The following is a 27732-nucleotide window of genomic DNA, read 5'->3' on the forward strand; positions in this document are numbered from 1 at the left end:
TCCAGGCATTATGCCTTTAGTGATGATTATTATCAATTTAACAGGTTTGCAAAAGGAAATAATGTTACGTTTCGATTTTCTTAAGTCAATGTGCCAATCTCTCTGTACTTTTTGTTTTGTTTCTTTTGAAGAAACATAGAAATTCCATTGAGCTTTTCATTGATTAATGGTGGCAACCACATCATGGTTAGAAACAGATCTCAAACATCAATCATGATGAAGACTGTTTGGCATCTAACAGAGGATACCTAGAAACTCAACAACTCAGGAAACATAAATTACAACACAATCAAGGGCCTCTTCCTAGTTTCCTACTTGAAAGCAAACATATACAGGTATCTTAATTTGGCACTCTATCAGTTTTGTGGATTTGTTTTATTGTTCGTGGAAACAACTACCTTGAAATGATTGACATTCAAGTGGGTGGGATTACTAATTGAATAAAACTTGGATAAATTTGGAAAGAAAACAGTGAAAATCATTTGTCCTATGTTTATTATCAAGGTTTCAGATGCGACGATAAGCCACAAATAAACCTTAATTCTTCCTTTGGAAGGTATTTGGTTAAGAAAGTATGGCAATGGCAATGACAAGACAATTGAAAACGTTCGAGAGATATCGAAGTATCATTAACATAATACCGAAGTTATAAAGAAAAATAAATTCAAGATTGGCAAACACTTTGGCACCCCATGTCCTTCTCTGAATTTAAAAACCAGATAACATATCATGATAATCTATATAAAAATATATGATCCTATCTAGCTTGTATCTGGACATTTGATGATACTCTTCAAAGTAGGTCAGTAAGTCCTTTTGCTCAAGCAAAGGACAACTCCTTTCATCACCTGAAACTTTCAAGGATATGAAATACGTTTGTCATCAATGATGTCACACTTGTTGTTATAGTAACAAAACTGACCTTGCATACTCTGGAATAAATACCTTTTTGTTACATATATAGATATGAAAGCACTTGCAGGATAAAATGTGTACGAAATATCACAAGAAATCTAAAATCACCAAGGATAAAGGGTTTCGAATGAAGGGACAAGATCTGAAAGATAAAAAAGATACTAACGTTCAAAATTAAGAAAGATGATCTTCATTTGACTAAGGTTTCCCTTTCTGGCACTGCATTTGACATAGCCGCTGAGCTCTGTGTAATTACCAGGGACTTTGAATCCAACCTTAGGGTCGTAGGTGATAACAGAACCTTCTCCTGATAAGACCTTATTAGCATACTCCAGGGTGACATTGATACGTGGGTCAGTCACAGAGCAAGGGATGATGTAGGATGAACCGATGATGACGTCAGTCCCTAACCAATGTGTAACTGTAAACAGCTTGGAATTGTCAACTGTCAATTGAAAAGGGGACAGAAACAAAATATGTTTACATATATACCCATAGACATTTTATGCAAGGGTGTTAAAACTCTATCAGAGACAAGTCTACAATTGCCATACTGCAGTATCCCAGCAGCTGCATATAATCATTCGTTGTCAACACCTGCATTCAGCATTTCAGAAATTCAAATTTTTTCTTTCGATTCCCAGAAAATTTGTCCGGTCTTGCAAGAAAATGGGAATCCTAGAACACTATGAATATCCCTCCACAAGCTATAACAGCCTACTTAACCCCTGGTTCTCTATGCTATGGGTGGCTTACCATCAGATGTCACATATGCATAGACATCTGTGCTGGTCTCTGAAGTAAGTCTATCTGAGAAGCGTGAGTAGAAGCATTTATAGTAACCAGTATCAGTATAGCTGACATTTGATACTTTCAACGTGCTTGTAGAACGCAGTGCAAGAGGACATGTTGGACATGCAATAGATCTTGGTTCTACACGCTCAGTTGCATCCTTAGGCCAGGACCATTCTAGTGTTGAGGAACCAGTGCAGCGGAGTTCAAGGTTCTGATACTCATTTTGGATGATGTGGGAGTCATTGACGTGGATGACGGGAGGGCCTTCTTGATGTAACTGAGCATCTGAATAAACAGAGGATAAATAAACAATCACTCCTTACAGATAACTGATAATAGTTCATATATCGTTAAATATACTTTCAAAGATGTCAAATATGTCACAATGATCAAAAAAATGTTTTTGGACTATTTGGAGAGAAACTGATATGATGTTCATGAGTCATATTTTGGTTAGGTTAAGAAATATCAGTGTTGGCAGATGCAATTTAGAAATAATTTGATAAAAGCATTTGATCTATTTGTGTTTAAGTTGGTATGATCTTAACCATACATGCAATAGAGGTCTGTTTACACAAACGAAATGAAAATCTTAAAAGGTTTCAGCAGATGTTAACGAAAAATGCCCCTAAAATATGAAGGCAATGGGAACACTCACTTTCTGCTGCTACAAAGATATTAATATCCGCTGCTGTAGCATTGTTGACATGATCAACATACCGGCTGTAGATACAATGGAACTGACCACTGTCCTGTGGTCTGGTTCTTGGAACGGTAAGTGTGCTTGTGAAATGAGCATTCCTGTCACATGTTGGACAAGCCTGGGAGACGGATGTGACCCTTGACCTTACGGCTTCCGGATAAATCCATTCAAGAGCTAATCCACCTGTACAACTGATTTCTAAAGTTGTATCCTCTCGCAGGAATCGCTCTGTGGTGTTACGCCCTATCCTTGGAGGACCAAGCCTCTTCAAATTGGAAACCCCTGACAAACGAAATACAGGCAAAGGTGATACTCATAGTGGAATATGTGTCTGTGTACACGAATCTAGAACTTCAAAGAATATATACAATGTTGACAATGTTATACAGTATGAAATTAATTAGAAATGAAGATTTTCATTTAATGTCCGATTAAGTAACTTTTAGTTGTCAGGATCAATTTTCAGAAATTAATATAACCCTAATAATTTTGCTTCCAGAACATTCCAGAACTAGTTATGTTGTGCACAAATTGAAATTTGATTTACAGAATGTCAGTTGGGACAGGTGAATCTATGTATGACAAAAAAGTTTGATTTCCTCTTGTTTTCATGAATTTGATATAAATGTGTCTTACTACTAAGTTTGATATGAACAAATTAAACAAATACTCTGAGGCAATCTTATATTGTAATGCTGGATTCTTGATTCTATTCATTTTACAATGCAATGACAAATACTTCATTCTACATTCACTAGAGGTATCAGATGAGTGGTATAATATCTTGGCCACTCTTTTGTAATTGTCTCATCTTACCTATAACATTTATTGATGCTTCAGCAAAGTAGCTATCCCAGAAGTTTGTAGCAATACAAACATATGTTCCATTATCATGACTGTGAGCACGTACTACATGAAGAGTACTAACATATCTCTGCATTGCCATGCTAGAACCTCTTACTGATTCTGTGCTTCCATCGGTCACTATCCGGTAGTTGCTTTCTTCACGTTCTGCGATCTGAAGTGAAATTGGTATGAAATTATTCATAATACTGTCTGACATAGATCAAAGGTGTGAAATTAAGAACTAATAAACAGAATTTGAGAAGTATATATTTAGTCATATTTGAAGAGATGTTTGTCCATCTTTATAGGCCAACTAATAAGAATCAAATTCACAAATTTCTGTTTGTTATTCTAAATTCTAATCCTATTTTATTGGTTTATCTTGTCTACTTTGTGAATGAAACCAAACCCTTAAAAAAGCCATACAATATTTCTTACACCAAACCTCAAAAAGAAATTAGACAAAAAGAATATTAACAGGTAAAAACAGTTGGCACATTAAATCATACAAGCTTATCATTAGACATATGTTTAAGATGGAGATAAACTTTATACTGAGGAGTTTCTTTAAATGAATCCTATTTCCTTTATCTGTCTTCAATCCATATCCTCATGAGTGATAAGGAAGAGGCCTGGATCATAAAAATAGAATTAATGTAACCTTTCATCTCATCTAGAACCCCTGTGGTCTGACACTCTCTGATTCATCTAAGATACATGTCTCTGTTTGTCTTTAAAGATAGATAAAATGATTTATTCAAACACATTTTTTTATGTAATACACCCCTTGTTTATATTAATTGGCATAAAACAATTGGCATAAAATAAAATGTTAACAGTTTGATAAACCTTAATTACTGCATTAGCATTCTAGCTGCTGTGATTCGATCACGATTTTTGCCAGTTTATTACACCACTTCAAGAAATATATTTGTCCCTAAATGATCACCTTTTGACACAGACACTCAATTATATATCTGGGGTATATTCTTATTAAACATGGAAGTGAAAGGTTTGATGTGTAATGTTTCATTGATCTTAAAACAGTCTCAAGGGCTGAAGCAAATTAATGTTTCAATGATGTTGCACAAGCTCATACATTCTTGTTATACCTAGTGTCATAACAGATGAATAACTTTTGAATTAGACCCACTAATTGTAAAAAGCTGAAGATTCGTCTACTATTTGGAATCCCAAAATGTGTTCTGTATGTATGGAAATCTCACCGGAGACTAAGGATTATGATTTCAGTCTGTTTCCTGGTTTCTACCAAAAAAACCCACCTACTCTTTGTCTACCCTCAAAAGGCATATGACATCAATCTCCAATGTTTAGGCCTATAGTTAAAGTTAAAGCTAACATCAAATTTTGCTTCCTGAAAACACTTCCAGTACAAATCATATCAAAATTGTGAAAATTCATAAAATTCATATTTGAAAACAAAACACTTAGGTAACTTGAAACTATGTTATTCATAAAGAATGTGTTTTGTAGATGTATGAAAGTTATGCTGAAGAAAGACAATCACAGAGAGCTTAACACTACCCCTGCCCAAAGGGAGGGACATATAGTCAGTACAAGAGTCAACATTCAGAGGGGGGTTGTTAACATACTTTTTGATTGATGCACATGGTTTGTAATATTATCATTTAAGGAAATATGGAATTAAAATCTTATATTGTACTTCATATGGGCTTTATATTGGCATCCTGTGGTTAATTTTACCACATCCTCGAAATATTAGAAGTGGATTAATCTGAGTACTGGTAACTAATGCTACTGTGTTTTATGAATTGATCTACCCAGGAATTTCCCTCTTCTGAAAAAGTTTAGTACTTACAGTATATGCTTCAAAGGTGTGTTTGCTGACAAATTGACATAAAGAGTGTTTTTTCCATGCAGTATTAATGTAACAAATATTTAATACAAACTAGTAGTAAATTGAGAATAATTTTTTTGCTCTGAAAATGCATAATTATACCCCTGATAAAATTAAGCTATGAACAACAGCTCTCCCCTCCCTTTCTCTCTCCCGTCATATCCATATCCCCCTTCCATCCACCTTAACCTCCCTCTCTCTTACTTTCTCCTGCAAATACAACCCCTATCTCATCCCCTCTCTGCCCCCCCCCCCCTAAAAAAATTATCTCTTGATCTCACTCTCTACTTCTTTTTGTTTCTCCTCAATTATTGCTTCGCCTGTTTTTCTGGAATTCTAATCAGTAGGAATCCCAAAGAGTCTTGTGATAATTCTTGAGGTTACTCTTTTGAGATGAACAAGGTCATTACCCTTCTAAACCATAGAAAGACTTCCACCAACATGTTAAAACATTTGCAAAACATCAATTTTTTTATCAACCAAATGTTGTGATAGGCTATTTGTACCATATATATCTGACACTTCAATGCTCTGGTAAAACACACAAAGAGTAATTTTCCCCAAATGATAATTAAAACTTGGATTATCAGTTCTATAGTCTTGATATAAGTGAAAGGGAACTTCAAGTTACAAAATATTTCTTAATTCAATAACTATAGCCCTTCTAAATCATTTCATGGAAAAGTATGGTCTATTCATATCATAAAACACTTTACTCTTTAAAAGAAATACCCTCCCCTAAAAATCTTTCAGCAAGACATCACTTTCAATAAAAAACGAGATTCATATCTGGAGAGTTGATAACTTAAGAACTGCAAGCATAAGCCAAATGTATGGTATAAAGTGGTAAATAAAAACACCTTAAATAATGATAAAAACAGCAACTCCTTGAGGAAGAAAAACAGCTGGTTTGACTATTGAGGCTGTAGTCCCAGCCATTGATATTGATGCATAGTATCCTTACCATCTCAGCGGGGTAATCCCAAGACAGGTCTTCTAGTAGACTATCAGCAGGTGCCGAGACCTCACAGCTTACGCTGAACCCTTCCCATCCCTCAAGAACCTCTGCGGTGCTGATAGATACTTGGGGCTTCAGGACTGGTGCTTGCTCTGTAGGAGGCAGGAGAGAAAGATTGAGCAAGGGGGGAAGGAGATTCAGAAACGGACCCGGGAGGAGGGGAGAGAGACAGACAGAGATAGAACGATTGAGAGAAAAGAAGGAATGGAAAGAAAGAGAGGAATAGATTGGGAAAGGTACAGATGGAAGGCAATAGGAGAGGGTTAAAAAATATTAGACAAATTAGATTAGATATTGATTATAAATGCATGAGAAAGACAGTACCATAGTACATATGGAGAAAAAACAAGAGATGGGGACATAAAAGGAGATATGAGACAAAACAAATGATATTAAATGGTAAACTGGCATAATATTACAAAACTGAATAACAAAACATATGGTGTTCTATATTCAAATAATCAAATCAATTTACACAAGAATACATTACAACCCTACACCTATTTCGTGACATATCTTCAAAAACTGTTTCTAATGAAATACACAGACGCCCCGATATCCAAGGGATATGAGTTCCAAAGGATTCAATGTTTGTGTCTTCATTATCATTCACCCTTTTCAGAGAGAAAGAGGCAAATGTAGACATACACTACATGTGAGACCAGTGTAAAGGAATAGAGGGACACATAGGAAAAGCAACAGTTCCTATGATCTTTAACATAAGTTAACTCTATAACTTTGCATGTATATCTCCCTAGGAAGTGAATGTCAAGTTAACATATGTAGTGCATTAGAGCCAAGATCATTCTCAACCAGCTGATGAGATAAGATGTGTTCAAGCTAGTCATGTCTTTCTCATGTCTCATCCAATATCTATCATTCCATGACATTTATGCTGCTACATTTTTTTTGGGGGGGGGGTAAAATGTTGAGATTAGAGGAAACGTTTCTCAGAAATCCAGGAAGCATCACGAAGTAATGAAACAAAAAGATGTGAACGAAAGAGGATGAATGAAAGAACGAAAGGGTCAAACCTTGAGTCAGAGGAAGTTTATGGAGTTCAGTTTGACAACAACTGGTGAAGAGAAGGGGTATCTTCATAAGTTAATAAAAGTGGGTATTTTTCTTGTTTACCTTGTTTTTGTTTACCTTTAATAGCGTTAATTCAAGATAAAATCATTTTCATGCCTTTTGTAATTTTGTCCCCTTATTATCCATGAGGGTCCCTGATGCCTCCATTAACAGGTACTCGTGCCTACAGCATCATGGACATAAAGTAAAGTAAAGTAAGGTTTTAATCATGGAATATAAATCATTGACATCCTTCTAGAGAAAGTTATAACCGAAAAGAGAAATTTCAATGGAACACATGGAGCTTCTTCTATATATTTACATTATTACTTGATAATCTGTTAACTCTTGCAGACACCATATATAAAAATATGTAAGGATCCATGGGTTAACGTAATGGCATTTAGAGGCTCTACTGAAATTCGTAAGTGAATGGCACCTGGCAGATTTCAATAACTGAATTGCATAATATAATTTCTATGGGATGATGAGGCCTCTGTCTCTAATAGAAGCGAAAATTTGATTATCTAGAATGGGTAGATGTTCACCCTCTTCGACACAATGGAGCTTTGTCATTGTGCCCCAAAGACAATGAAAGGCACAGGAAAGAGACAGGAAACAGGAGAGATTTGATATATTCTTTTATCATCCAAGGTGAATCATATGACATGAGAGATGCACCTGTGTCATGTCTGGGTTATTCACAAGGAGTCAGGGGTGAAAAGGGGGTAATGACAGGGGTGCGACAGGGTTGCAGGGGTTATGATAGGGGTGTGTGCTATGATTCTCCTTTTTTATATCAGTTGCTGTGTTGAATCATGTAAGTCCATGGTTGAATCAAAAGATTTAAACAGCTGGTAAACATTTTATTCAATATTCTTGAAAACTTAATTAGTTATACTTTAGGTCTATATCTTACTTTTCTTCATCTTGATTTGATATTTTTATTAAGTAAAATTACAGATGCATAAATATTTTCTTTCGCCTTTTCAATAAATCATTTTTATATAGATTTTTAAATTTAAAAAAATATCAAGGGGGACCTATATACAGCAGAATTTTAAATTATCTTTAAAAGACATAAACTGAGTGTTTGAAGACGTTAAATATTTTGAGAGTGCAATCATACATGTATATCAATTGATATGTTTTGTTTGTATTCATTTTTACCAACATAAAGAAGGGTGAAAGTTCCGCCTGTTGGCTGTTTACAATTTGAAACGCATCTTTCAAAATGTTTGACTCAGAGTACCAAGTGTGCAAGCAGAAGAGAGAAGTTCTTGGAATGATATCAAAGGCCATCTCAATAAACCCAAAGAAAAGTAATTTCCTTTCGGAGCTCAAAAATGATCGTTCGACTTTACATTCCAGTCGGGATTTCAGTGTCTGGTGGCCTAGCTGACTTGGAAAATCGTTTAACTATTGTTCAGTTTTGCACTTTATGATTCTCGAAGCAATGAACCTTAATATTTTTTAGGGATTCCAAAATATTTCGTCCAATGACTGAGGAAATTAATGGGCCCATGGTATTATGATCACAAATGATAACAGTGCAGCAAGACAGTGACATTCACACTTTCCCTTGGTTTTCTTCGTAATATGACAAATTAGTATTGGATGAATTGGAAAGGCGTCAGGCACTTGGCTTGACAGAAATTATTTGGCAACATTACTATCTGACTTGATTGAATCATTATTATATCCATATGAAATGCCAACCACCTGTGCTAAACCACACCCTTGTATGTCAACAAATGGGGCTTGCGTATTAGGAAAAAAAAGTACTTGTTATCATATGTTCAATGAATGTAAACAAATAGACTGATCAATGAACTACATGTATCCACCGAAGTAGTCACAGCAGAACTAAAATCAAACGGAAATTAGTATTCACACAATAAATGAACACACATTCAACTATTCTACAACATTAGTATAAATTCATAAACATGTACATGTTACTATATTTAGTCATTATGATGACAAACACATTGAAGGATAATATTTTTCATAATTCAGAAGATGGGAGTTTGTATAATACAAGTTGAAATCTTTTCCCGACATACTCCTAAGTATTTCAAAACATATTGGGCTTCTTTATTTTTTTGAGATAATGGGTACATCCGGGCGATTCCATAGAGTATATATACGTCCGAGATTACAAATGGAATACATTATACATGGAAATTAAATCAAGACATGTTAAATTACTTGGGATAATGGTAACAAATTATCTACATTTTAGTCAATTCAATCAAACACTTATCACTGGGATGTCATTTACTGTATGTTTTTATTCACATGCTGCGAAGACAGCACTTGTTTGATTTCCACAGAGTGAGTTTTATTGAAAGCACAAACTGAGTGTGATGAGTAATGAATGAATCACAGGATATTATCACATCACCAGGGACAGAGCAACTCTCAAAGCAAGGGACCCTCTGAGAAACAGAAAAGGGAGAAAGAAAGTAGACTGAAATTAATAGAAATAAAGAGAAGGGTCTTCGTGAGAATAACAAGCGGAAGGGAAAAGGGAGAAAGGAAAAAAGAAATAAAGAAAACATGAAATGAAGATGATGAGAAATAAAAGGAGAACGGTATGAAAAAGGAAGCTGAAGTTGATTGGAGGAAAGATACAGAGGGTATGTGTTTTTGTGGGTGTGTGAAAGTGCGTGTGTGAGGGTGTAGATTAAAGGAAGAGCTAATAAAAATAGGTAAAAATTGATTGGGGGAACAAAACACAAAGAAATTGACACACTTGAACAGACAGTTATTACAGAATTTACAGAGGCAGACACAGAGGGGAGATGAACAAAATAAAGCAAAACCTTGATTCGCAGATCAAAATTTTTGTAAGGTATAGTTGCATTCTTATTCTTAATATTGTTTTACGGTAAGGGACTATTCCCACCTATAATATTCAAACTTATAGAAACATTGATACGTACTTCAAACAAGTATTGTTTTCCATAAACAATGACATTTATTTGGTTGTCAGTGCACACCCGAATGCAATATAATCATGCTATTATCCCGTACACTGATAAAGTACACGTATGTCCATTAGGACAAGGATAAAATTGTAACTCCTGTGACACAATGATCATACTGAAGAATTCTCGTTTCAGATGTACGAAATATCCAGTACATGAACTATGAACATATATCTTTATCACAGACATAGTTCATTTCAATAATAGTATGATAGAAATAATGAAAAGGTTATTTGCTTGAGTAACCAAATGAAGAAAAGTATCTCCATTCATACAAGGATAACATGGGATTCCCATTGCCTCAGTGAAAAAAAAAGAAATAAAATAATGCCCCTTCTTCTATATTTTTTTTCTTCTCCACCCTTCCCTTCACTCCTCGAAAATTATAAATTAGGGGCATATGCCACCCCCCCCCCCTCTCTCTCTCTCTCTCTCTCTATAGAAGCCCTTATCATTCTGGGGAAAAATTGAAAGTTGAAAAGACTGCACAGGTATTGCAACAATGCAATCGACAAGATAGAAGTTCGTTGGCATATGTAGTTACATTGGAAGCAGTTCATCAAATATTATACATGAAGGTCCAGTCCCAATCAGGGGTGTTAATACGAGTATGATAACTGCGAAAAATGTGGTGGAGATTTTCTTTTTCTCCAAATACTGATATAACTTTATTTATGGCCTATACAGTCGTCAAAAATATAAGTAGATATAACATGAATCGCAAACCATTTTGATTAGAACTAAATACACGTATATCATTTTCTTGAACCAGAATGATTTTTTATTTTTTCAAAGCCACACCTCACTTTTTTTATAACCTCACAGATATATGGCAGCCAAATTAACTCATTTAGACAAAACCGTAATTTTTATCATGGTTTTCCGTATCATATTGGGCAGAAAGGTCCAACAATAAATTAAATAAATGTTAACAACTCATCAAAAGTAAGTTATAAAGAAGGGGAACAAACAAGATATCACTTACAAATGCCCTAAACCACAAGATTCATCTTCTTGTGCATAAGCAAAAATAATAGGTCAAAATGGCGCCGGGAAATCTGCATCAAGAGTCACCCAAGAATGGATTACTTAATCCAACAATACAACACCATGAAACCCTATCCAGATTGTGTCATCAAACCTATTGAATTAATTAGAACAAACTACAATTGTCTTTGAATGCCCTCTCATATTCATTTTTTTTAATCCCGTTTTGAAATCCTGTCTATAAAACTAGAGACAAACTTATGTCGGCGTGTCAGCTGTTACGGACTGGAGGCCAGATGCAAGATATAAAAGGGACAATCTGAATAATTGTTGATGCATAACTTGCACGCAACTTATGCATTGTGCAATTTTAGGGGATAAATATTTTATATGAAATGTATTATGTAATATATTTCACACTAAATATACGTCACTGAACCATCACTATCATTGCTCAACCCCCTGTCCCCAATTTAAAGGCATGCATAAGCTTGCTTTCAAAACGAAAAAGACAAATGCCAAGACATCAAGATCTCACAAGTCCAAGCGGACAAACTACTTAACAAAGTTATATGATAAAAGAATATAATAATCATACATGTTTTCATCTGTTTCTATTGAATTATAACATTGCATTAATATACAAATAAATTTTACATAATCACAGTTTTGAAATCTGACCCCAAAAAATCATATGAGGCATTTCATTTTTAGTAGAAAAAGTTTTTTCATATCATGATCTATTCACTTTCAATGGACAAGAAATAAAGTGTTGTTCAGCTCTTGAGATTTTCAAAACTCTCTATGCATGTATGGCTACCACACAGCTTGGCCTAGCATACATTTAATGCAACTAATTGGTAAAATCCTGTCTGTATACAGAGAGCATATGAAGTGTACCCGGCTTGGAAACGTTGTCCATAAAATACTTCACTTCCTCCCCGGTTGTCTACTACATACACATTATCAAATATTGTAGCTCTACACGAGTCGGTATAGGCCTACCCTATTGCACATTACAAATACCAAAAAGATGATATCAGTTTGTCAACGAAATGACCTAAAGTATCATACAAATGCAGGCTACATTGCTACAATGCTCATAAATATATCAAACATGTATTATTTGGAACTGAAGGGCCTAAACCGAAAAGTAGGAATTGCATTCGATTTTTTTTTAAGTTGACATATACTTTATAACCTGAAAAAATAGGGGAGGTTAACTTTTCATACATATTCCAGGGAACCTGTTTTATAAAGACTTACAAATATAGTAAACTTATCATTATAGCAACTACCATGATAACCTTGCTTAGCGGTCAATCACAAACAAGAATTCCATGGTAGTTACAATAATGACAAATTTAAATTGTTGTAATTCTTTATGAAAAATGCTATTACTAAAGCATTTATTTTGCTTATATAGTTTGCCACTGCATTTTTTCTTTGCTTTATCTTTTGCTTACATATTGAATTTATTCTAAATTTTGTTATTGCTCCTGTTATAAATTTGTTGCATTGCAATGTTCTTCATTGTCATATTACGATTATGTTTATATATTGTAAATTTATTTTGACTTTACAATAAATGCAGAGACTCCTGCAAAAAAATATAACTTAGTTATTATTAAATTACAATCATAGGCAGACTTGGTCTTGTTTTGGTTTTGGTCGATTCATGTTATTAATGAGTTCTTCAATAATATACAATATATTAAATATATATAAGTCTCGACTAAAATATAACATCAAATTGTCCTCAAATAAAAAGAGAAAAGTGATTTTGTAATCAATTAAAATACTGAAGAGGAGATGAAATACAATTTCTTATAATTTCTGTTACATTTAACTGGCATCAATTGGATATGTTATGGTTTTGGTTTTATGGTGGAATCCTAACTAACCCCTAGAGTTGTACGGTTTCATGCATGGTACAAGAAACAGGGAATGGTACAAACTATACACAGTGGTCAGGGCAATAGAAGGATCTCCGCTTAGGGGCTTAACTTGTATCTCCACCCATCTATAGAGACATCTATTGAAGTTCAGTCTGAGGATATGGAGTTTGACACAATCTTGACGTGACTCATAAATATCCCTCACTATCTCTCAAGTGTATATGAAAGCAGGGAGTGAAGGATGTAGGAGAAATCTTTGAGGAAAAGAACGTCTTTGACAAGATAAGCAGAGCGGAGATAAAATTCTAGTTCACGGCCGTGCTCTTCATGAGTGTCATTTTTCATTAGCCATAGAAGAGAAACCATTTTTATGATAAGTAACCATTAGTGCAAACATCTTTAATAGTGTTTCTTATGAGGAAAGTTGGAAATGAAAAGGGAACAATCATACAGAAAGTTCATGATCGAAGATTCAACTTTGTAAGAGTCTTTTAAACGGGAAGAATTGGAGTATTATATTCAGGTACTAACCATGATTCATAAGGGCTAGCCTCAGATCATGCAGATCCCATTTCACCTCACAAGGAAGTATAATTTATTGATTTAAACTGTATACACTCAAAGAACAACCAGAAACAGAGAGGAATAATTCCATTTGTCTCCAACGGAAGAACTAAGAAATCAGGTGCATATGTTACAAATACTTACAGGTTGTGTTTAATCCTGAATCACTTGGATTGAATGGTTCCTAGTGAACTTCTCTGAAGAAGTTTTTCCCCATCAGTAATGCATTTATCATTTTCTTCTCCTTTCTTAAAAAATGAATCAAACTGATAATTTCTACAGACACTGAACATAAATGAATACATTGACTTGTATTTTGTTGAAATAACTTCAATAGGGTACATGTAGGAAGCCTATAATAGAAAATAATGAGATAATTGATTTTCACTCCTTACCTTGGAAGTTTAGATTGAAACACGATCTGTCAGTGCGTCCTTCATTGCTGGTCATACAACAAACATGTCCATCCAATTCATGATGGTTAGCCGAGATATGAAAGCCCTTCCTGGGGTCGTATCTATGGTAAAGGTGATCCGTAATATTCCTTCCGGTGTCACGTTGCACCAATGTTACATTGAGGTTGGGGCTAGTTGTCCGACATGGCAACAGGAATGGTTGCCCACGGTAAATATTGTTATGTGTCCATTCTGGTGGCACAAATAAGTGCTCTGTTTGTCGATAAGGATCCATGTGTTTTGGAGTGGCAAAAAAAAAACCAGATGAAAACGTGGTTAACAATAATCATTATATACGGCACATGTATTTCGAAGCAAAATTTATCTATATTATGCATGGACCAATATAATTTATGTCCTTTATCTTCTTTTATTAATAAGCAAGTTACTAACCATTCAAGAAATATACAGGACACAAGTCTTAAAGATTGGGAATCGCATGATTAGAACACATTAAACGAAAACTGATTAAATAGTCAAGTTTTGTTTCGAAGTTAGTATTACTTACTTGGTGCCTAACCATCATTCCAACATGCTTACACTTGTTATAATCACCAATATAACTAATAAATATCAGGAAATAAGAAATTATTCATATACTTTACTGTAATCAGATGACGACATACCACATCTCATATCTACTTTAGATTCACACTGCATAATAAGTTAAAATATTAAATACTTAAAATCAGGCTACCTTTGTCATACAACGTTTTTAACAATAAGAAATGATAATTATAAATCTAACATACAAAATACAAATTCTGTGCTGGAAAAATCAAATTATACCAAGTAGACCCCCATTTTTTTATATTATGTAGTTCGGGTCTTTCGACTGTGAGTTGGTTAAGTGAGTTGTGTGGGGGATTGGGTAAGTGGAAGGGACGAAAAGAAATGATTCTTGATTGCTACTTACCTGATGAGCTAATATAAACATAAACTTTTGCTGATGTTTCATTATTAATTTTGTTATCATATCTCTTGTATAAGCACCGATATCTTCCAGTGTCAATAACATCTGTACTTTGTATGGTGAGCACACTTGTGTGTCTCTTAGGATTACATCCTGAACAATGATCCTGTTCTATTGATATTCTTGTTCTTTCTATTCCATATGGATATATCCAATCCAGTCTGAAACCACCTTGACATCTGAGTTGTAGTGTATTACTGTGAGCTATGATGAGTGTTGAACCCTCAATGTCCAGACGGGGTGGGCCAACTTTGTTCAGAGGTAAACCTGGAACAGAAAATAAAATGACAAATTATTTATCTGATAAATAATATGACAAATCGGGTAGATCAAATGAATATTGTACATGTTCTGCTGTGACACTGAAATATAAATGTAATAACCATGCGGCTAATATTATATTACATTGTACAATCATTCTCAAGAACGTCTTCCACTGTATTCCAGCATGAACTTACTAGGTCCCTGGGTTCTTTGCCAATATACAGTTTGATATATCAAAAATATTAATTTTATTACATAATATTCCTAATCACAAAATTCAAATATTTATTGAAATTAAAACAAAATGAATGATTTTAATTCATTGTTCGTGGAAAATAAAATGTCTGTATTTAACAAATGTGAAAGTCTTCAACAGGGAAGTAAGATTGTTTTACACTTTCACGTGTTTAAGATTGACCCCTGCAAGGCAAGACTGTTTGAAATATAAACATATCTTCAGCAGATCGAGACTTGCTGGCTTACTACCGTAATCCATTAGAGACACAAAACAGGGAAGATAGTTTGATACAGAGGCATGAACTGATGTACCATACAAGATCATGAAGATAGGATGTATACCAGGAAGTAATATTGCGTAATAGGGGGGGCAAGTGAATCTAAACATAACGATGTCCTATGGCATAAAATGTCACAGAACATAATACGAAGTACAAAATTATCCCACTCTCATTTTCAGACTGGATACATAGGCCTACCATATGTATAAATTTAATTTAATATCGATGTATATGTTACATTACAAATGAACAAGACAGCAAAGCACAAGGGTAAATTGTAAGTACGTACGCTATGATTAATTTAAATTTATTTTTTCAGTTATTTTTTCTGTTGTTTTCTATTGTGACTATACAATCATTTTGTTGTTGTTGTTGTTGACAAATCACAGAATGTTAACGTGTCAGACATTCAAAGGCATCCATAATGATAGTAATATATTATTTTCACAATGGTAATGGTCATCATGATGGTCAAGGTAGTAAGATGGTCAGTTCTGTGGTCATTAGGGTAAGTAATGTCAAAAACATGAACCCACTTGATTTATTGAAGGAGGAAGTAATTTAGTTCTGACCTATAGGATATAACCATCCTGAAAAACAGTCGTGTCTTTCATCAACAACATATATGGCAGATCATAAATCATGTGAAAACGGATTTGATAAATCATAAGTTCAACCCCAAAATGGAACAAATATAGACAATAAATTAGTTGTATCGAGTGCCTCTCTTGCTTCTTACAAACAATTAACTGATTTGAAGAAAAAAAAGTCACAGCATAACACTGAAAATTTCTTCCAAATTAGATTTAAAATTTACACACAAAAAATAAGCTCACTTTTTATGTTCTATTCCCCTTTCTCATTCAAATGTTTTTATTTCTCAATTTCAGTTTTAATTTCATTTTTTCTATATTTATTAGAATCAACTTGACGGTAGGGTGAACCTCACTTTTCTTGATATTTCGTGGGGGATCGGAGGATAACTCTTCTATGGACAAAATGGTTTAAATATTCCACCTATTAAACAATGGGTAAGTGGATCTAGACCCATTATATTTTATGATTTGATAAATGCAACATAAACAGGGATTTGATTTGGCAGCTCTACATGAATAGTATGGTAGTATAGTATAAACATTCGTCCTGGGTAATATTCCACATACATGTAGACCACTAACAAAGAGGACAATGTTTTCCAAAACAGGATGCCAGCTCAAGGGGTGATAAATTTGATTATTCGTCACATAATTTCAAGTCAGTGAACAGAACATAGGTCAATACTATCATGAATTTAGATATACTCTACATGCAATGTATATCTCTAATCATGATAATATACTGGTAATGACAGAAGGACACTCTAATTCAAAGTAATGGGGCGATAAAAAAAAAGAGAATTTGTGACTGAAGCCCATCAGATAGGTTCCATCAAATATCCATGCAAACTAACTTTTCGTGATGAGGCCTAAGAGTTATAACTTATATAGTTTATCATTAGGCCTACATGATAGAGTTCATAATTTAATCAAGATTGATTTTTCTTTATGTTGTTTGGAGGGTTGAGTTTCATTTTTCTCGGATATGTTTGTTTTTATTATCATTATTACATTGAAATGTACTTCTCATGAAATACAACTGCGTGCATAACAGGTCGCTTGTCATCAGCACTACATCAAGGCTCTTCATGTCTAGTTCTACGAAAGAAGATTTAAACATGTTAAAGTTAAACACAAGAAGCCAACATAATTTTCCAGCTTGTGCCGAGGATTTTCCTCAAATAAATGGCATGTAACCATATTCCTGCACTCCAGGAAGAAATAGGATACCTTAAAATGGTCCTAGATAACTCGCTTCCTGGACCGCTCCTAATTGGGTCCAGCATGGGTTCCATCCTAGACCTCTATCTGATATCAGCAGTGTAATTGGATAGAGGATCTATACCAAGCAGCGAAGTTATGTTGTAACATAAGTACAGCTCCGTGATTCCATTCATAAAGATATATGTTTGTAAACAACAGCAATAATATATTGAGACACAATGATATGACAGCTGCATTGTTTCGTTCGCTATTTTTGTTAACTGAATACTTACAAGTAAATCGGCATTACCCCCTATACTCTTCCTGAAACCAACAGGGACTTCAATTTAATATTACTATAAATCATTTGTTCTGTTGCAGACGTGCAGTAATAAACATAAAACAATGTCACTGTGAGTGCTGAATAGATTGTTCTATAAATTGCCGGTAACAAACGGATACCCCTTTTCAAATATCTTTAGCTTATCAAGTTGAATGATTATCTGTATTATAGGACATTCTAGTGTTAATGTAGTTATTCATTCATTATAAACTAAATGTTATTTATTTACTAATATTCATATTTCTTAACAGGACATGGTTTTGATGAATGTTATATATTATGTTCATGATACGTCCTCGAAATATCGGCGGTTTCTAGTTTTTGCGTGAACAAGGGTGAATATAGGTTGCCCAATAAAAAAAAAACCAGGCAAGATTTTTCATCACTGTATATCTTCATATTAAAAAAAGTCATTTTGTAAGTGGGCAACGGTGAAAGTATGTATTTTAGCATTGTACACACACTGATATAATCAGCATTAATCGGGTACTATTGTACTGACAATATTCAGATTGGGAGGTACTTGGAAATTGATCGCCAAATGTTGCAGAAGAGTTCATTGCCAACAATCAAGTCTGACAGAACCTGCTTGAAGGCAGGTCTCAACACACAGGGTATTGGAATATATAACCTAATATGATTATGAAAGGTTTCCCCTCGTCTGGAAAACCACAACCAACTGCAAGACAAACGCTTTCGGGGTAATAAGCTTCTAAATAGGTGGTGGATGGGTGACAATTTACCCCCTGAAGTATGATAATTGGCTGGTAATGGGAGAAAGAACGGGAATATATTTCGAAAGACCAGTCCCAGCCCATTACTGGATGGTGAGTGATACGAATTAGAAACAACCTGTTTCAAATTTAATTCTTCAACATCAACAACAAGAAGATCGGTGGGCTTTAAAGACGCTATGCAGAAACACAGCGGGCCTGTAAAGACATGGATACTTGATATCTGTACGTCCAAACTACACGATGAAATGAAATCCGGGGGTCAGAAATGAGACGCAATTTGGACCCTAAAGCAGAAATCAACTATAAGAAATAAATACATGTATGATATTGGAAAAACATATATAATGTTGTAATAACTTTAGTTCTATTTAATATAACCATCATTCTAGGGGTTTTAAATGTCCTATATAAAATATATTTATTGAACCATAAACTATGGAATCATATAATAAAGATAAAAGTAAAGTAGAATTCAGAGTGTAAGTATCAGAGAAGTAGGGTAAATCTTTTACTAGGAATTATAAGAATTTAATAAAGGTCGGCATAATCATATTCATATCGGAATATACCATCATTACAATCCCTCAAACAACACAAGTTGAGAGGAACAGTAGGCTAACTGGTCATTTTGAACAACATAAGGAAGTCAAGCATTACCATTAACTGAGACAAGAAAAAATAAAGAATTATAATTTATGGAGTAAAATAAACAGGTCCTATTTTGGAAGGTAATAGGAAATTCACGTTGACACAAAGAGGTCAATAAAGAAGTGTGTGAGGAGAGAGAGAGAGAGAGAGAGAGAGAGATGGAGTGCGAGCGGGAGAGATATATTTACGTGTAGTTGGACGTTGGACATGGAAACGAGAATGGGGGGGGGGGGAGAAAAACGGAAAGGACATTAGACAACAGAGAAAGGAATATGACCAGAAAGGGAAAGAGAGGAAGAAGAAAAGGCAAAGACAGCTCCAGACAGAGAAAGATAAAAATGGGGATTGTCAGCCAAGGATATCCTAATGACTGACATACCGGAAACTCAAAGGTTTAATGATCAACACCATTTTCCCCTTTGCTTTCTTCCAATTAAAGTCCACCATGATACATTTCATTAATATCTGCCTCCAGTCGCAGACACAACAACGAAACTGACTCCAAAAGTCCAAAACTCATTCGAACTCTGGTCTAGTTGTAGTTTATTGTGACAGGTATCTCTAACAGGACAATTTGTCAGCTCGTTTGACACTCAAACATTTATACCTGACTGGGAATAATCAATAATGACTGTAATATTGTTTTATCATTAAAACAGGAGGAAAGTGCCAACATAGGAAACATAAAAATTTGAATGCAATGTTTAAATAGGCCCTATTTGGCTTTCCTTAACTTTAACTTAGAGCAAGACCATGACCCAAGTTACCGGACTTCATATCTCTCATCAGTCAAGTGACTGAAAATTAATCAACTACCTCAGTAAATATATACACGTCTGAAAAATCCAATCACAAAAATAAACACACACTACTTTCTTCTTCTTCTGATTATACAGGCTACCGTCTGGTGTATTATCGTACCATTGAAAGAAAATCACTCGAGCATACAGGCTACACGTAACTTATGTATTGACTATTAATAAGGCCTAATAAATAGTTCAGTGCGTCAGTGCATTGGAGCTATTATAACCCGATCATTGAATAGCATATCACTCACTCCCACCACAATTACGTGTAGCCCATGCAGTGTGCTACAACTGCTGCTGTATGTTTCTGTTTTGACTATTGCATGTTGGGGCTAGAATGTTTGCTTTTGGAGACAGTCATGTTGTATAGCTTTAATATATCCTGCCAGGATGTAAGTACAAGCGTTATTTTGAAAATACTCTGAAAATTATCTATAAAAGTGAAGAAAATGCGCAAAGGTGTTTTAGTATTCGGGTCGCATCGCATTGGCTTCCAATGCTGCCATGGCGACATTGTATTGATAGTCTTGTAAGCAAACCGCTTGTGGCACATTCACATCTAGATGATTCCTTACTTACAGTATAAAATCGTTTTTATTTTGAGGTTGTTGAATTCTTGCTTATGTTCATGAATTAGCATACTTGCAACTGATAGATAAAATGTAGTTTGAGTGGGTTTTTCATGCCCGAATGTTATAAGACTTTGGTTAAAGTTATCAGAATTAAGACTAACTATTTTTGACGACGGCAAATGCGAACGCCACGAAAGGCGCGCTTGCTAATTTTTGTGTTGCGAAAACGTGTTTAATACTGCAAAATGCAAGTCTATAATTCTACGCAAAAATTGGGCAAAATGATGATATCTTATTACAGGCTATCAATTCATGTATTTTAATTCTAATCCCTATGACCATAAGAGGTGTATTATAATAATGATGTAAACAATTATTTCAACTGATGTCATATACATAAAAGAATTTGAGATCGAAGACAACATATTTATATCGAGATTACAGTGCTTAAACAATCATTATTTTAAACAATTTGACGATTTTAATTTATGAAGTAAAAAACACATTCAATTGGAGGGAGGGGATTCTATTGCCGAGCCAGGAACCTGACCATTGATGAAAACCAAATAGGGTTCGATTCCCGGTAAGGTATGGAAGTGGATATGTTGGGAAGAACGAACGAGCATAGTGCTGAATATGTTATTGAAATCGATTTAAAGTAAAGATTTTATGATATTTTCAAATTTTGCTTATCTAAAAAAACAAAGTAAAATTTGCACATTACTATCGGTGTGCAGAAATAGGCACTGTATTTTAAATATCAAGTATTTCCATTTTGGGATAATTATGTCAAAATTGACTTCGTGCGTCAAAGGATATGTTAAGAAATCATTAATAATAAACGAAGAGAGTTTTTATCACGAACGTTATTAGAATAGGAAAATTTAATATTGAAATAGTATACAAAAGAAATAGTGTGTAACATCATTGGCTTCGTCGTTTCATGTGCCATATCCGATGTTAATGAAATGCTGAATGTTATGCTTGTTTTGGGGTTTCCCTTTTTTTATTCAAATCAAATTGTAGTTTGGGTTGACTCGACCTTTCTTTGAGCAAGAAAAGTATCCCTATTGTTCTTCAAATAATATTACAATTAAATTGAAATTCTATGGGCATTAGTCGTATTAACGAGTGCACGAAGTTGTTTTTCTTTGTATACATTTACATTCGATTAAATTTTTATTTTGAAGTTATATTTATGGTTGATTTCATTTGTTTTTTTCAGATTGAATAGGAAGACTACAGCGGCGTCAGCGATCCAATGGAATTCAGGATTTAGAATCCTATCAACGATTCATTGTCAAGATGGGCAATAAAGTCAGCCCAGGCTATGACCCGAATATCGGAAAAGATTTGGAGAAAATCTTACGTGAGGAATATTTGTTTTCAGGATCATTGAGTAAGATTAAATTTAAAGTGTCGACGAACGAATCATTTCGTCAGCTGATAAAAGCTTTAGAGAGCCATGCACAGAGTGAAGCCCATATAAAAGCCAAGAGCAAAACCAAGAACCAGGGCCAGATCCAAGACCAGAGCAAAGTCCAGAGCCAGGTCAAAAGCGAAGTCAAGAACGAAGTCAAGAGCGACGCCAAGAGCAAGGAAGTCTCGTCCCAAAATCAAAAAGCGGAGACCAAAGAATCCGATGATGATGATGTTGATGAAACTCCACAAGTTGGAGATAGAGCACTGGTGCATTGGTACGGTAACGGCTGGTTCACTGCTACTATTGAGAGCTGGGTACCTGCTACCCTAAGCTACATGATTCGTTGGACAGACGGAAATTGGGCACCAGAAGCAGCAAAATATAATAACTTGTGTGTTGATAAGGTACCAAGTACATCTTCTGTTGGAGTCGGGACAAAGGTTCTCTTTAAGCAAGGCCTCTATTACTGTGGTAAGAATGACGATGGCAGCATCTGTGACCCCAGTGGAAGGACCCTGTCAAATGCTAAAAAAGCGGAGCTAGCAGCACTGAACCAGATTTCTGATCGATGGCACATGGGCAAAATAACAAGCATCACTAAGAATGAAAAAGGTGTACCCAGATACCACGGGAAACATGTAGATCGAAGTGATAGACAAGCTTCCATGACCAACTATGTTGGATATACTTCAACTTTCAACGATCTCAGGATAGACCAACTGCGGGTAATTCCGAACGTTTTCAACGTTGTAGATTCTGATACAACAAAGAGTAACAGTAAGAATACATCATGTGAAGTGTTTGTATCTAAAGTTGCTAAAGATACCGAGATTGTTCGACGGATAACAAAGAAATTTGCTGACAAGTATGCTGTAGGGGAATCAAGTCATGGCCAATCAGCAAATGAAGTTCAGTCAGTTGTGCAACTCATCAAGAATTGTTCTGTCTATCTAGTTTGTCTGAGTGACAACTTCATCGATGACAGTCAAGCCATGTCCGAGCTTCTGTTCGCTAAGAAGACATTGCGAAAAACAGTTATCCCTGTCGTTCTCGGTAGCAGTCATAACTGGCTTCAGACGACCGCTGGCATGCTTCTTGCTGGACAACTTTACATACAATTTGCGGGTTCTGATGTGTGGCAAGAGAAGGCTGAAGAACTTGAAGCCAACTTGGAGAAGCTAGTCATCTCCGATGGTAATGCTTCATCAAAAAAATCGTCAAATGGAGGAATTCCTCCCCGCGTGTTCCTGTCTTACTGCTGGACCAACTCAAAGTCTTGCTTCGATGCTGGACAAGTCAAAAGTTTGACTGGCCACCAATTTTCTGATCCTCGGAAAATAAAGGAAGACATTGAAAAGGTGATAGGCGAAAAGATATGGCTTGACGTTGAACAGCTGAACAGCGTTGATGATTCCGGTATGTTTGGACAAATCACAGAAGGGCTGATAAAGAGTGCAGTGGTGATCATGTGCGTTTCAAAGGAGTATACAGACAGTCAGAACTGTACGATGGAAGCAAACTTTGCTCTCCGATCTCTTAAGAAGAAAGCCGTCGTGTTAGAGGTGGGTTCAGGAAAGAAGGAGGATAGAAGTGCATGGAAGGCCAGCAGTGTTGGAGCGACCCTGATCAAAGATCATCAACCATTTGTTATGACTATAGATACCACAAACTCTACCGATAGCTACAACTACAACATTGAGATGATCGGCCAGCATTTGAAGGAAACGGTACTCACTGAACCACCGAGCTCCAATGCGCCATCAGTGCTCGATGAAACGTATGACGGAAGCGATAGTACCTTGAGAGCTTCAATCCCAATGGTTGGAGATGCCGTGATTGCACATTACTCGGCATGGCAGTTCTATCCAGCCGTGGTCGCACAATTCGACAAGTCTAGTTTGAAGTATACTGTTGACTGGGATGATCCAGACCCAAGTTGTAGGGTTCAGCCCTACGATCTTGTTGCCATGAACATCACTCCGACAGAAGACCTGATTGGTATCGGTACCAGGGTGTTGTTCAAGCAAGGTAGATACCAGTTCGGAGGTTCGACCGGTGACATCTGGAATCTTGGTGAGATAACCAGAATATACATGGAAGGTGGTCAAAAGTTCTACGACGGGAAGCATGCTAAGACGGCCCAAGATGGTTTAGCTGTTGCTGGTTGGTCGGGTTTCAATCCCATATTTGAACGATCAAAATGTGAAGAATTGAGACTGTTCCCTAACGCAATCGAAATGCTACAAGCTTACAAGAATCTCTGAAGGATCCGGTAGTCACTCAGGACAAGAAACCTTATCTTAAACTAAATAGTAGATATTCATGTAAAGCTATCACCTTGATTGTATTATGATGAATGTGAATGTCGAAAATTCATTATTATGGAAATTATGTATTAAAAAAAGGTTTAAAAAATACAAAAATGCAGATATCTCTATTTATAATCATGACTCTAACTTTTAAGTGTAAATTTTGTGAAAGTCGTGTCATCATTGTAAATATGTACATTACGGTGCAAATTCACGTATACTTGTGTCAACTAACAGTTCAATTTTCAGTGGGTGATTATTATTTTAGTCATGTTTATTTACTCGAAATCTTTATAATATTGTTGATTACCGGCAGAATAATACTAACTTGATTTAACCAAACGATTGATAATATAATAAATAATACTTTGAAATTATGAATAGAAAATAATGTTTTTAATATGACCAATAAACAACGCTTTACAACTTCTGTTTACAAGAAATCAATGCAAGTTTAGTCTAGGTCTACGGAATTGCTCTATGGGAAGATGATTTGAGGCACTATACTGACAAAAAGTATCAAGTCAATGTTTTTGTTTTTTCATTTTTAAATTGTCAATATGTAAATATTGCGATACTTAATGATTTATGATTAACGAAAAAAGCACAATAAAAAAACGTTTGAACTTTTCACTAAGTTCAAATATATTATAATATCCATGTACTAAGTTACTACATAGACCGAACATACTGGGAACTTATACCCTTTATACTGATACCCCTTATCATGCTTACATGTATATAAGTAAATAGGATATGTAATAATTTCAAGTAGCCCCACGCGTGGAAATTACGAGCTGGTAGCTATCTCCTAAACCTTGGCCGAATACCAACCGCTCCAGCCAAAAAGGAAGTACCACATTTCCCCCAGCCTGGCAAAAAGTCCAACACTTTTTAATATTTCAGACCTTCAAAAAGTGAGTTTGCGTGGGTGTTCACGTCTGCGTCTGAATTAAAACGACAGTGCTCTTGACTTTGTAATGTTGATGTATAGATTTGAACATCATGGTGAGTTGGTTTTAACATTAGGAGCTTGACCTCTTTGATGCAGATCTGATAGTCATTTTCTATCCGTGATGATTTCCCAGAGGACAATGGTAACATCAAAAGAAATATAGAATTAATAAATTATATATTCCATGATTTTCCTCGGTCATTAATTACCTCACAGTATTCTGCACTTCTCCATTTTCTTAAAGTATTCCATAATTTATTCACCTTGTATTTGTGAGAATTATTATAGTAAGATATGATTTGCTTTTATAACTATCGTTGACATAATTTATAGGACAATCAATGAATAAAAAACGTCATTACGTTTACATGTTTTACAAGCAAATTATTGATTCTAACAGATATTTTATTGCAATATACTTTTTTATTTCAATTTGTATAGCACTGTCAAATGTGGTTTTGTTTCGTTGTATTCACTACACTCTGGACAGAATTTGTGTTCATACGGTGTAAAAATAGAGCTAAACTGATCGAAATAGGCTACAAGAACGAAGTATACACATCAGTGACGTTAGAGCCCAATATCATGGAAAAAATTGCATGATTACTGATGATAATTGTTGTATTCATACTTGGACAGCCAATTGTTACATAATCACTAACAGTAGAGATATCATACTTCAGCTCATTCGGCTCTCAAATTATTCATAATTGTGTAGGAAGTATAAATAGATGATTGTCTTCACCATCGATGAATCAGGAAAGAGCACAGTAAACATAAGAAACGTACAACTTAATAAAAAAAATTGATACTTTTGGCTTCCCATACTTAAACCACAACTTTAAACCTGAGTTTAAGTTAAACCCGACTTCAGAATACGGGCCTCAATGTTGCAATGCCACCTCTATTGTATTTGTTCACAGGCCTAGCATCTTACAGATTCCAAACCTAGGATGTGCCTGTTCTTCATGTATGCATTAAGTTGATTCAGGCAGACGCACATTAAACTTCATTGCAACTGTACTTATGTTTCTTCTGTCTCTGCATTTGAGTTCTACTATATTAGTTAAGAACCCACGAAACTACAACAATCAGAAGAGGGGTAATGCCCCCCCCCCTTCCCGGAATGATTTAACTTTGTACAGTAACCGACTTGCGAGGGTTGTCTGTTCCCCACTGTTGTGATCATAATACATATCGCCCCGCTTGTTTACGAAAATGGTAAATCTGCCATTCAAATACCACGGTATCCATGGTTATGTAGCTCAGCAGCCAATCAGAATCAAGGTTTATATAACTACGGTGAGTATCCTACCGGTAACATTTCCGTATAAGCAAGTTTTCATATGAATTGGGTCCCGTTTTTTTACCAATCTTTTTGTATATCCCGGGTGATATTACATACTTCTATTCTGAAGCATGAGGCGGGATTGGAAGTTTATTGGAATAGTATGCTATAGGAAGGAAGTAAGTGATTAAAATCCTATCTTCTTACCATACTCTCAGTGGAATACCAATGGAATGATGAAGGTTTGGAAAGATAACGCCATGTGGTCTGATTTTGATATGTCTTTCAAGAAACCAAGAGTGTAAAATATTAATTAATGTGTGATCGAGTTAGAGCATGAACGAGTGGGTGGACGAATGAATGAATTCATGGATGGATGGGTGGTTGATGATGGATAGAAATTTGAGATTGATGATGTCGGTGATAGTGGTGATGGTAATGGTGATGATGGCGGTATAGCCGTGGTGGTGATGGTGGTAATGTTAATCAATATGGTGATAAAGATAATGACGATGGTAGTGGTGGTGGTGTTTATGATGATGATGATAATAGTGGTGGTGATGATGATGATGATGATGATGATGATGATGAGAATGACAGTGATGAGGATGGTGATGGTGGTGTTGTCGATGATGGTGATGATAGTAACCAGTGATGACCGCGATGATAATTACATTTTTTTTTTTTTTCTTCATGATCCATCCCTTCAGTTTGTCATCTATGGCTCATTAGAACCCGTTGCATAAACTTGTGGCAGCGGTGGGATTAACCTACTCTTATTTCATTCTCGGAGCATAACAAAATTACTCTAACATTACTCTGTGATTTTTTTTTTCATTCAGCCATATGGCTGTAGATAAGAGTCTTAAACAGATTTTAACCAATACGATTTGAAGTGCCACATGTAAAACAGACAATAAGCAAGTTAGGATTAGCTTTATTTGAGATATTCAGATCTATATCCAACCGGAGA

The 27732-nt window shown here is 35.3% G+C and overlaps 2 protein-coding genes across 2 annotated transcripts in view; one reads left to right on the plus strand and one right to left on the minus strand.

Moving 5' to 3' along the window:
• Positions 1–15359, minus strand: part of LOC129260327 (vascular endothelial growth factor receptor 1-like) — a 29906-nt gene extending 14547 nt beyond the window's left edge. Inside the window, exons 1-7 of the mRNA XM_064114163.1 lie at positions 15041–15359; positions 14065–14337; positions 6103–6248; positions 3230–3431; positions 2369–2695; positions 1672–1995; positions 1082–1360 (exon numbers count right to left, since the gene is read on the minus strand). Of these exons, the coding sequence (XP_063970233.1) occupies positions 1082–1360; positions 1672–1995; positions 2369–2695; positions 3230–3431; positions 6103–6248; positions 14065–14119 (1333 nt within the window). The 5' untranslated portion in view covers positions 14120–14337; positions 15041–15359. The remainder of the gene's footprint in view (positions 1–1081; positions 1361–1671; positions 1996–2368; positions 2696–3229; positions 3432–6102; positions 6249–14064; positions 14338–15040) is intronic.
• Positions 15360–20409: 5050 nt separating this feature from the next.
• On the plus strand, positions 20410–26494 carry LOC129260780 (uncharacterized). Its single transcript, XM_054898749.2, has 2 exons — positions 20410–20604; positions 22010–26494. Exon 2 carries the CDS (start codon positions 22090–22092, stop codon positions 24469–24471), a length of 2382 nt encoding a protein of 793 aa, XP_054754724.2. The 5' UTR covers positions 20410–20604; positions 22010–22089; the 3' UTR covers positions 24472–26494.
• The last annotated feature ends 1238 nt before the right edge of the window (positions 26495–27732 follow it).

Source organism: Lytechinus pictus, unplaced genomic scaffold, assembly GCF_037042905.1.
Source record: "Lytechinus pictus isolate F3 Inbred unplaced genomic scaffold, Lp3.0 scaffold_19, whole genome shotgun sequence".
Classification (NCBI taxonomy): domain Eukaryota; kingdom Metazoa; phylum Echinodermata; class Echinoidea; order Temnopleuroida; family Toxopneustidae; genus Lytechinus; species Lytechinus pictus.

Bases quoted from the DNA above. Each gene is read 5' to 3' on its own strand.
- LOC129260780 (XM_054898749.2), top strand. From the start codon at position 22,090: ATGGGCAATAAAGTCAGCCCAGGCTATGACCCGAATATCGGAAAAGAT.